This window comes from Drosophila obscura, unplaced genomic scaffold (genome assembly GCF_018151105.1).
Source record: "Drosophila obscura isolate BZ-5 IFL unplaced genomic scaffold, ASM1815110v1 contig_170, whole genome shotgun sequence".
Classification (NCBI taxonomy): domain Eukaryota; kingdom Metazoa; phylum Arthropoda; class Insecta; order Diptera; family Drosophilidae; genus Drosophila; species Drosophila obscura.
This window is the reverse complement of record NW_024542758.1, coordinates 223,322-236,119: the sequence shown is the minus strand read 5'-3', so window position 1 is coordinate 236,119 and position 12,798 is coordinate 223,322. Positions and strand designations below refer to the sequence as shown.

Sequence of the window (12,798 nt, the reverse complement as noted above, 5' to 3'; positions counted from 1 at the left end):
GAAAAGCCGTGTGACAAGATGATAAATGTAAGAGGCGGAAAGCCAGACGGACTTGTCCTGTCTGTGCAGGAAGAGGATGCAACTGCGGCTGGGGCTGGGGTCGGGGGGCTCGGTCTCACATTCAAGCAGTCAGACTTGAATCCCAAATGTCACTCTTGAGAAATTTGCATGTGTTTATAAATTACTTTTCGCAACCCCACCCCCCACCCACCATACCATACCATTCACTCTAAGTTGTCCTTTAGAGCTTTCCGTTTCCACTACCAATGATTGCAATCGTAAATATATAATATGCTCTTCACTATTCCTCAAAAACAGAACAATTGGCCTGGTGGCAGCGTTGGGAGAAGACGACACTCATCATTCTGGTTGCAGCCATACTGGGACTGCTGCTGGCCGTCATTATCATTTGCTGCATAATCATATGCGTCTGCCGTCGTCGCCGGCGCCAAGATAAATGTGAGTACGAGTACTCTTTGGCAAACCAAAGAACAACAACCAAATATATGTATTTACATAAATTCGCTAAGATGACAAAAAGTTCTGCTTTAATGGAAACCCTTTTCAAAAATCGCATAGTTTTAGGCAAAATATCGAAACGAACAATATTAGAAAACAGAATATACGTGCAGAATATATGTTAAGGCCAACTCGAAAAACATTGAACCTATTCCCGAAATATACAATCAATTTTGGTTTATTATGTCGATTATTTAAGTTAACCTGCTTCTAGTTTTGAGTTAGTTTATCTTTTATGTTATGTTATCCCAAAGCATGTGCTGAGCTTTTTGTATTGCCTCTTTGCATGTTCTTTTAATCATCATATGATACATATCTCAGTTCCCCTGAAAAAAACAAAAACTTGAGAATTGGCCCCAGATTGCATGAGAACAAGCAGACATATGAATATGTTCGAGAATATAACCAGAATTTTATTCAAATTAAATTCTTTGAGCGACTTTAAGCGCTTATTTGATCAGGATATAGTAAACACTAGGAGTTTGTTTAAAACGAGAATATTTAATTACGATGACCACTTTTTTTTCTCTCTTTTATTTGCAATCATAAAAATTGTCTCCCATCCGAACACATTCGTTCGGTTCGATTGTATCTTTTTAATTCTTCAACAACGGCAAACATGAACCGCAAACACTCGTACACTCGATAAAACACACACACAAAACATGCTACAAATCAACATTATTTTGAATTTAACAACAACCACCTATACATCTACCATCTACAACTAATTAACAACCATATGAACAAACAAATAAACAAAACTGCGACCGCCTGCTACGCCCACTGCTTGTCCATATGTATAATATTATCGCTTGATGTCTCTCGATGAATATCCATCAACATATGTACAACCATTGTATTTGTGTCTCTATGCTACTCCGCTTTGCCTCCCGACTCGACTGCTCGGTGCAACTTTACACGCTGTTTTAATCGCTAACAACACGAAATATGCATGAAATGCGTACGTACACACACTCGAACATCCCCACACACTCGTACACACATCTACTACACATCTACAACATGTATAAAGATCACACGGAAGTATCAATAAGCGCCAGCCAAAGGTAAGTGAATAATCAATCTCCTACTATTCATACGATTTGTGTAGCTTTTGGAAATATGTAACTAATAGTAAAAGTAATTGAAGTTGCTTTGATGTAGCTAACAATTGTACCTACAACAGATTTTGAGAATATTAATTAGAGCATTTTTATTTGCAACTTGCTTAGGACAGGGAATACAAAGTCGAGCTTCTACAACTGACCATGTTCAAAAGTAATTTCTATAAGAACCATAAGTCGTGTCTGTCTGTTTTGATATCTGGATTTAGGAGTTAAATGAGCTATGGATGACATCCTTTGCTGTGCATATGCACCTAAAGTCTGATTGAAATCAAAATGCCAATTTTTATAATAACCTCCCCAAAGGTGAAGAATGGCCTACAGCATCCATAAGACTTGAACTGTGGGACTCTTTCTTTTCATGATTAATATTCGAGTATTACAATCTCCCTTCATGTATAGTACATACATATGTATTTAATTAGGTACCTTAAATAGTATAATTCCGGTCGGAATATCGACTGTAGCTTTATATTCATGTTAATTTATTTTTGATAATTTTATTAAGTATTTGCATGCTATGTATCAATCTTCGGATTGTTGTATTTTGCCATTTCCATATTTTTACAATTTTATATTTCTTCTTATGTTTCGTTCCACAAAATAATACGCTTGCCTCGGTACATTTTTAACTTGCAAATTGTGTGCACTGCGAACAAATTTAATACTGTATGTACTGTTGTATTGCCACCGATATTTCACACAACGAAACGACACTTTTACGTGGACATATTGCCATTTGCCCACCCGCTTGCTTTATTCTTATCCGAACACACTTACACACTGCCTACACCTGCCTGCATACGTTACATCGGAAATGAATGATCACTAGTGTGCTGTCGTATCAGCCAGTAATGCCAAAAGTGGGCGCGGCACTGCCTATTCAAGATACGTCGGCTAGTCTGTTGCCAGCCACCTTATCGGCAGCGAATCATAGGCCACAACAGCAGCAGCAGCAGCAGGTCCAACCAATACTGGCAGTGCCCGATACCGAACCCGAAACTGAGAATAACAATGAGATCTTATCCACACCCCCTCCTGTCACACGCTTCAATGGCAATGCACCCAAATCCCCACCACGCTGGCCCCTCCGTCCGGGTGTAATGCTCCACGTGAGCAGCGATACCAAGGAAAATCTGGCCGTGAATCGGATGACACTGAAGCCCCATCCGAATTCGAATCCGCATCCGAATACGAGTGGGAATGTGAATGTGGCCAATGCAAGTCAGTTGTCGGCCCAATTGAGTGCCGTGTTGAACGAGAGCCAGACCAACTCCAACAGCACAATGCTAACTGAGGTGACGGTGGTTACGGAAGCCGGAACGGGTACGGGAACGGGGAGCCACACTTTGGGGGCAGTGACGAGATTGAAGGCTGAAGAAGAACATTTACCATCAACAGATGAGGCGGAGACTGCCCCAGAGGGAGCAGCCTGCCTGGAGAACCTAACAGATGCACCAGCAGCAGGAGCTGCAACAGCATCGTCCTCATCCTCGTCCTGTGCAAATGCCAGCAAAGTGGAGCGCATTCTGGCATTTGTTTTTCAGAGGACTAAGAAGTCATCGGATGATGGCACTCGGGATAGCCAGCGGAGCCATGTGGGCCTATTGCAGACCTTTTGGCGGGGACGTGGTGGCCATAACGATAGCACCTCCTCCTCCTCCTCCCCATTCGGAGCACAGCATAGGCTCAAGGGGATACGTTGCAGTGGCAGTGGTAGAGTATTTTTGTTGATATTCCATTACCATTTTGGATTATGATTTATTTTGATTTATTCGCTTGATTTTATTTTACATTTCATATTACGTTGCCTTGCCTCAATGCCTAACGTCCATAAACACGCACATAAAATCACCTGTACATAGTCACCTATAAAAAGACGCCCGCAAACTCAGGCACTAATGAAACAACCACAAAAGCAGGGGAAACGACGTCGGTGAAAAGTCCTCCCAGCAGTGTCCCATCACGTGCCTCTGTGACATTTCAAGCGCCTTCATTAGACAAGGAAACCGATCCGGCCAAAACAACAACAACAACAACAGCAACAACAGACGTAATCAGGAAAGCACTCGCAATTCCCTCACAGGGAGCCCATTCTTCATTACAACTCGTCGCTGGCGAGCCGGCGACCTCATCGCTCCCTCAGCAACAGCCACCACCACACGGTCGGAGTGGTCGAACGCCGCCGCCGCGACCACCGCCACCCACATTGCCACTGAGGCCACCAGGCCTTGGCCACCCACAGAAGGCACTGTTGAAAGGCACCAACAGCAACAGCAGTCCGTTCAGCGGCATTCCAATCAAAGTCAGGTCCAGCAGGGAGCAGGGCATGGGCACCGCCTGCTCCTCCTCCCTGCCACCAATGGCCAAACGAAGCATACTGGTCTCCTCCCCCCACAGCAAGGTCGAACACGTCCAAAGTAAGAATACATGTCGCAAGTCACTTTAACCATTCATAGGTACTATATCTCATCTCATCCTCATTCGCATTCGCATTCTCATTCGAGCCCATCACTCATGATGGTTCCTGGCCCTTTTGTCCATGAACCATTTTACATTTTATTACACGTTTCTTGTATACTTTTTTTTAAACTTAATTTCGAGTAGCTTTCTCCTTTATTTTGACTTCATGTTTCTGCAATATATTGCTAACAAATATTCCAACATGACTTTGTTTTGTGTAAGCTTATTGATACAAGGTGACTTGCTCGAAATGGAACGCATCTGTGAATAGACTTTCAAATTCGATCAAGTAAATGAGATTTCATCTGTATGAAAATATGCAAGAAAAAGAAAGCTACCTTTTCTGATTTTATTCAATATTATTTGATATTATTATCTCATGGTATCCAACATTAATCATTTGCCAAAAAACATCATTGCAATCTCTACAAATTCCTCAATGTTCTAATTTATTTTTAAAAATCTTTTGCGTAAGTAATTTACTATAATGAATCAAACGCCGAGATGCTCATATAACACCACACGACGACAAGTAAGAAACGAATAAAAAAAAAGGACAGCACAAGCCATCAAATGCTGTTGTATAATTAAATGTTTCTTTGTTAACTTTTCAGTTTGCTATGCACCTCGATGTTGCATGCTTCGTTAATGTTCAAATTTAAGCATGTTTCAGCATTCAATTCAAGAGTAAAATACCCCTGAATAAATCAAGAAAAAACTTATATTATTTCAATAGGGAAACACTAGGTCTTTAGATTAGTTTAAAAAGAAAAGAAAACAAAAAAGATAATTAACAATTCATTTTAGTGAAACGGTTTTAGCCTATAATTTATATTTTACTTATTTCCATTCAATACAATTTATTTATCCTTCCATTTCTTTCTAATAATTTGATTTAATTTTTATCTCGTTTGCTTCCAATCAAAAAAATGATAAAACAATAAAAATGGACACAAAAATAAACCCCAATCGTTATGAAAAAATACAACCAAAAACACTAATCGCAAAATCAACCGATCCGTACCCGTGTGTGCCCCGATATATATAGTACACGACAAGTCGTCTTCACTGGGGGAACCATTGACGGAACCTGGCGAGTATGAGAATCTACCGTTTCATGGTCTGCAAACGGCACCTAACAAGGTACGGATATAACGAATTTTTCAGCTACCCTAACTACATATCCCTAGAATTTGTTACTGCTCTCACTGGAAACCACTCACTCACAAACCACATACTACATACTATATACTATATACACACCTGTCACTCGAGAAGCGCACTCAAAAACACTCTTTAATATAGCTAAAAAAAAAAACCTTATACATGATATACAAATACTATACCTATGCCCAAGCTTTCTCTATATATATTGCCTTTTGTCGATCGATGTATATCTCTCTTATGATTTGATTTGGTTTCCCGTTTTAAGTGTCTTTGCATTGCATTGATTTCATTTGAAAGTCGGGAATCGTTTAATTCTTTGCTATAAAACTATCCAAAAATCTATATTGTTTCTGGCCTACATAAATACATATATAGAGCTATCTATAGCATATACTCGTAGAACACTTGCATTAATCTATAGCGACCCTCGAAATGTGTCTCTTGACATTGTTTAGCGTTGTTTCTGCTTCATTTTTAATATGTTTCACACAGGTCATTTCCGAGTATTTTTTTTTCCATTCCTTACCATGCTGAAGCGAAAACTTTCAAGACATTCGTTTCAGTTAACGACAAGAAAATTAATTCATATATGTATATTTTTTTAAGTGCCGCCAAGTTAATCTTAGCCTTTGGTTTTTCAATTATTTGCTGATTATACACCATAATTATATAGGTTACGTTTATAATTAGATTTAAAGTATTTCTTTTCTTGTAATTTGGGTATAATTAGTGTAAAATTAAGACTATATTATATTTCATTTTCTTCTAATTTAAAACACACCCATCCCTTGAACCATCAATGTTGTTCGCTAGTAATACACAAAACCAAAAAAAAAAAAAATCTCCTCCCAAAAGATTTGCTCAAACACGTCCCAAAAATTTCTTAGCTTGCCTAGCTTTTCCATATGACTAATATGAATAATATAAACCATACAGAACTAACCCAAAAACTAATCCAAGTGTCTTTTTTCCACCATCGCTCGCCTTGTTCTTGCTGTTCCCCGGTCTGCTCGGCTCTGCCTAACAACAACACGCCGCATGCTTCCTATATGCCAGTTCTCTACTACCCCCACAAATTTTAATAACAACACAAATGTGGTGCGCGTAGCTCCACGACCCAAGAGACTCAATGGAAGTATCAGTCAGCCATCGAACAGCCAGCATCAGCAACAGCAGCATCACCAGACTCTGCAACATCCTCATCCACACCAGCAGCAACACTACTGCGACCTGCAGCAACAGCAGCAGAAGCAACACTATCAGCACCAGAAACCTGGACAACAATACAATACCATGCACCACCTGCCAGCCCCACATAATCAGGGACTGGACTCTGGCACGCATCAAGTGCAATATAATTTGAGCAACTGCTTCCCCAAGAGCTACACCGAATACTACCAGCAGCATCAGCAGCATCAACAGATCCAGAAACAACAACTACCACCGGCCACGTCGCAGCAGCAGCAAAAGTTCGGCACCAACTCCTCGTCGAATGTGCAGCTCCTGAATGCCATCGAGCACGACTATCAGCCCACCTATGCCGTGGTGGAGCGCATTCCGGCACCGCCGCCGCCACCCGTTCCCAGCACGGCGCTGCTCAACACGAACCCATTTTTGGCGGCCAGTAACTTCCGCAAGTATGATGCAGCGGGGGAGGAGCTGCACGGCAGCATGCAGCGGGGAAAGAAGAGCAAAGGAGTCGTGGACATGGACAAGAAGTTTTACTCTCTAAAGTTCCCGGGAGGCGGCGGCACCAAGGTCAAGAAGCCAGCAGCGTACAATGGGAATATAAGCACTCCACTGGGTTCGACCACGTCCCCCACCTCGGCCACCGACACATCCTTGGCGTCGAAGTGCAAGAGACATCATTCCTTTGCTGGCAATAGCCATAGCGATATTGACTCCGGTGGCAAGCCCATGCGCCTCTATGATCCGCCCGTCTACGAGAACGTAGTGGAGAAATGCAACGGCCATGATGCGGCCATGGACATGGGCGGCGGCAGCAGTAACCTTCACACCAATCCAAACCCAAATCTGGCCACTGTGCAGCTGCACACGCACTCTGGTGGAGGCGGAGGTGGGCTAGGGGTATCTGCTGTCGTCCAGCAAAAGAAAAAACATCACCATCGCCATCACCAGCAAAAAAATGATCCAGGAGGTGGAGGAAGTGGCGCGGAGTTCCAGCTGATGGAGCCCGAACGCCTGAGCATTTACCGCAGCGACTCGGGCATATCCAACAGCTCCTACGAGTCCCAACTGCCATCGGGCTTGTCCCAGCAGCAGCACCGCCCATCGAAGGCCCACAAATCAGGGCCTGGGGCAGGGGCAGGGGCAGGGGGAATGGCCAATGCCAGCGCATCTGGTGCACTATGTCGGAAAACGGTCTACATTAATATGGATGGACAGTGTGCGGGATTGATTCATGCAGAGTCGCCAACACATGTGCACTCGTCCTATGAATCCGCCTCGTCCACCAGTCATGCAGTGGCCCTCGCTGCGGATCCCACAACGCTCTCATCCTGCACATCGCTGTACAGCAGCGGCACCAGCGGCACAGCTGCCTCCCTCCGTTTCCCCCGTCACCAGCATCAGCACAATCAGGCGGCCATGGCGAATGAAATCACGACACCCGAAGACTTCGAGCAGTACCAACTGGGCCACCATCCGACGCACTCGGCCTCCACGCTCTCCGTGGCCAGCAGTCTTAATGCCACCGGAAGAGGCAAATGTAAAACAGGGCCACCACCCCAGTACAATGCTCACGAGGTGCGTATCTATTTACAGAATTTACAGAAGTTTGCAGAACCCCCAAGGGAAGCTCTTTAGTTTATTTATCAAAGTCATGGCTAACACCATTTCAATTTTGGTTGCTTTTATCGGGGAATTTACCCCTCTGAGGAGTCGATTTGTCCGTCTGTTTACTTCAGTTTTTGTATTTCACATTTGTGTAATTTTTTGAAAATTTATTTATTAAAAAATGGTCGAGAAATTAATATTTAAAACTCAATTAAAAAATGGGTAAAAATGTACTTCGAACTGCTTTACTTATTTAAGGATTATAATTCAGCAAAGAGCACATCGAACGTCTTCCCCAATGATCTTTATATCAAATGGTTGATTTGTATTATTTTTTTAATTTACTTTCATGTTTGCTTTTTGTTTTGCTTTTGTATCTCTTGGATACACACCGAAAACAATCACACTGCCGCACTCACAACACGCCACACCACTACGCCACTAATGTTGTTGCATGATTCAACTTGAACCTCGACTCCCTCGACTAACAATAGACCAACAAAACGCTGGCTACTAATCCATTTCTAGCCAATAAACGGAACAACAGCGGCGGCTGCCTCGGGAACAAGAAACTACGACGGCAAACCATCAGCGACCCCTACGCACATATCAAACGGCGGCTGTACGATGGGTATGCAAACGCAGCAGCCGACTATGATGTCGACGCCTCTATTACCCACAGCCACAATACAGAAGCCCCTAATGCCCACGGTGATAGCTGCCCCACCAAATCTGCGACAGTTGAATCAGCAGCAACGTCAGCAGCACGCCAGCAGCAAATTGGCAACAGCAACACGGACATTAGCCACATCAAGATCGGGAATGGCGCCAGTGCCAATGCCAATGCCAATGCAAATGCAAATGCCAGTGCTAGTGCCAGTGGAGAACATCAAGAACAATTGCTAATGCCAAATGAATTGCTGCTGCAGGCATCCAGATTAGGTTCTTTCACCACCGTCGAGAATTTGAGATATGTACCGCCGTTGAATCCGGTCATTCGGCCCCTGGCGGATGGCGGGGCCTACGACTGTCTGGTGGTGCGACGGCCAATACGCCTACCACTGCGTAAGCACCACACCTTCCATTTTCAGAGCAACCAGACGGCCAACGGCAGTCTGCAACAGCTGCGCCAGCAACTGCAGCATCAGCAGCGGGAGAGGGAGCAAATGGAGCAGGATGTGGGCTCTCTGATGTATCGTCCATTGGCTCTGAATGAGCGGCATGCCTTCAAGCCAATTTCGCCAACTCTAGCCATGGCAGCTGCCGAAGCAGAGCATACAGAAGAGTCGAAGGCCTCCCCGTTGGTGCAGCCACAGCAGCCCTCTGGTGCAACTGGACAACTAAATCCCGCCGCCTCATTAGAGGCATTAGAGCTTCTAACTAAAACGCATCCAGACTTTATGTTTCCGCGGTCAAGCTACCCACAGAATGAGCCCACCACGCAGGAGGCAATAGAATTATCTGCACAGCCATCATCTGCACCAGAGATGGTGGAGGAAGACGAAGATCTGGGCTATAGCTTCTGCGAAGAGGAGTACATGGTGGACAACGATAACGACAACGATGATGCCAGCAGCCTGCGGACCACAACAGCACCGACCAACACGCCAGTACGTAGCTCCAACCAGGAATCGGCGATTGCCAATGCCACTGCAGGTGCACTCAAGTACTTTATGACCCAAAGCTATCGTGAAGTTCACATTTAGAAAGCAAAATTTCGAAATTCACCAAAGAAAAACAGGCCTACGCGACGCATACAAGGTATTAAATATTATATGAACAGAGGCAATGAGATGTGCGAGTGTAAAATTCACTTAGATTGTAAGATCCAAATACTGCAACATTTATATAAGCTTGGCAAACCGAAAAAAAGTGAAATATGGTAAGGTATAAGTTAGATTGAAACAATCAAAAAATATCGGCTTATCATTAAAGAAATATTTCCAGAGTCCGTTGTCCGTACATTCCTGTTCCCACATTGCCGATATTCTCAGCCAGAATGAATCATCCATTGGTCGTATAAATATATATATGTAACATGATACTTGCAAATAGGATTAAATAAAAAAGTGTTTAATCTTCGAAGACTCGCACTAATTGCTAGTGTATATAGATAGTTACACATTGACATTCCGACATAAATATCATTAACATTAAGATTTATTATTCTCAATAGAAGAAGCAAATCGAAACCATTGAAATGCATATGCAAATGCAAATGAAAATACAGAAATACAATTACAAAAGCAAATGCACTTAGACCAGTCTAACAACACTAACCGAATCGAATCACACAACCAAAAAGCATTTATTTAGTTGGCGCTAACTATCGACATGTACATCTATCGTTTATCACTATTAGCATAAGCAAAACATGAATTAGATAAGTTAATTAAGTACTCTAGTACTGTAGGAAAATCAGACTGTGTGTGTTAAGTTTGATAGTCATGTGTATAAGATAATTTAATAATAAATGCAGACAGATATGTAGCTAATGTGTGGGCATACAAAATAAATGAGGGTATACATACGTTTTTTTATTTAGACCCTCATTTTCTAGGTACTTTCTAGTTTTAGTTCTTACTTATTATTATGGCAATAATTTGAAACCAAAGCAACTTGAAAAGTCTCTTAGGCGGCATACTATATTGATTTTTGGAAAGTTATTCTCCCACTTACTTTACAAAATATACAAAAAAAGCTATCACAATGTCTCCTAAATTAAACAAATTGTAATTTTTTATAGCATGTTTCTGACTTTGAGGATCCTTACAAAAGCAGCAATACCTATATATACTAAATTATTAATTGTTTAAATTTCAAATCAAAACAAAAATCCAAAAAATATATTTTCAAAAAAACTGAGCTAAATGTTATATGTCACAATAGAAAAAAAAAGGTAAATTCTTTGTTTCGTTCAATAATCTTTGTTATAATTATCATAAATCAAACAACAACAAATTAATTTATTTCAACTGTCGCACCCGCTGTCTTCGTATATGGTTTTCTGCTTTTGATATCTTCCATCCGATCCGATCCAAAGTCCGATACCGATCCTCCCAGAATTGTGTATCTGTACTGACACATAACCTCTATAATTCTCTGTCCCCCTGCAGCTACCATTTGTTTACTGAAAGCTTAAAGATTAATCCCAGCAATTAAATACAATAAAATGGCACTACTAGATTATTGAAATGCATGAGAGAAGCTGCACCTAACCAATGAGCCGCGCGCATGACCCAGAGCCCAGCCATAAAAGCAATTAGAAAATGTCTAAAGAAGTAATGTGTCTGCTTATCAATCAAAACAAAACAAAAACAGCCACTGAATGCCACCAGGTTCGATGATGAATTCATCTATGCTGATCTCGAGAGTCAACACTATGGGCCCATCAACTACAAGGCGGCTTCCCTGTATGCCCAGGTCAAGAAGAACAAGAAGACGGGAGCTCTGGAGGAGCTCAAGTAGAAGCCGGAGAGAAGCGACGCGCAACCCTCTTCTGCTTAGCAGTGCATTTTTCTATACTCTGTAGCGGGGTTCCTTCTTACTTTATAATTCAGTTTGATTTTATCATTCTATTTTCTGATCAAATGAGCTTTTCAAATGGGGTTAAAAGTACTAAGGAAATGGTTAAAACAAAACAAAACAAAAACGAATAACGAATTTCTTAAACTAGTAAAGCGAGTAACACAGTCATTGTAATTGCTATAAAATATGATAGAAGCTGCCGCATTGGACTAGAAAACATTTTTCACAGTCAAATTTATGTATCATCAGATAATGTAATGTACTTAGAGACATAAAAACCAATAGTAATACAAATATACTACCATATGTACACAAAAAAAATCAGATAAATCAGATAAAAGTGTATTCTGAAAAACGTTGACGTTGCAATAAAATTGTAATTTTTAAATGGAAATTTCAATATTTTTGTTGCATATGGACGACGACCCATTTTCAAAATAAAAATCATACAAAATTAAAGCTCATACATATATTAAATCGAACAAAAAAAATAATAAATAGTACTAAAATTTATAATTTTGTAAAAATATCGGATATAAAAATATAATATTCGAGTGTATGTTTTGAACCAAGCAATGAGCGAAATTATAAAAGAGAAGGGGGCTCATTTTTGTTATGCAATTTATTGTAATTAATTAAATATATAATTTATTATTCATTCTATGAACATAAACAACACATATTTCTATCGTGCAAGTAAATGCAGCATTTACTTTGAGATGCGAAAACCAAGCGAAGCGAAGAGCAACCAAATAAAAAGTGTAATTAAATTGAAATAAACAACTTAGACTCGAGTATATATAAAAACCATAAACATTAATTAAATTATGAGAAAAGTAAAGTAAATAAATAAATTGTAAAACGTACGACAAACAGTGTTTTTTCCTTTCATCAATTCACACCTTATCGAGGCACCCAAATTGCCTGTAGATTAAAATTCAACTAAAATTTGTACCAACTGTCAGATGGAACAGCAAAGGTCCCTTTGCAGGTCCCTACGGTCCACAAGCGTGTTTCATTTCCGCGCAGAATAACTGGATTGGCGCTGCTTCCTGCAGAAGTGCACCGCACCTTCGTTGCAGCGACCTCATTTCCGTTGCTGCCACACATTCGAGTGTGCACACAGCAGTCGAATGCAATACTGAATATATAGCACCTTTCCTTATGCTCGTGCTTGTATCGATATTCAGTTTTGAAA

At 41.3% G+C, this 12,798-nt stretch overlaps 1 protein-coding gene across 17 annotated transcripts in view; it reads left to right on the top strand.

Annotated features, from left to right (window-relative positions):
• LOC111077461 (hemicentin-1) overlaps positions 1-11,878 on the top strand; it is a 145,716-nt gene extending 133,838 nt beyond the window's left edge. For 3 of the 17 annotated variants that reach the window (XM_041592188.1, XM_041592184.1, XM_041592185.1), the window contains 4 exons: positions 319-459; positions 5,158-5,252; positions 6,333-8,042; positions 8,567-10,785. In XM_041592188.1, coding sequence (XP_041448122.1) covers positions 319-459; positions 5,158-5,252; positions 6,333-8,042; positions 8,567-9,778 — 3,158 coding nt within the window. In that variant the 3' untranslated portion in view covers positions 9,779-10,785. Of the gene's footprint in view, positions 1-318; positions 460-1,555; positions 1,590-2,478; positions 3,363-3,511; positions 4,111-5,157; positions 5,253-6,332; positions 8,043-8,566; positions 10,787-11,188 lie in introns of those variants that run through there. The other 14 variants (XM_041592192.1, XM_041592193.1, XM_041592194.1 and 11 more) reach the window with 10 other exon arrangements.
• Positions 11,879-12,798: the final 920 nt, after the last annotated feature.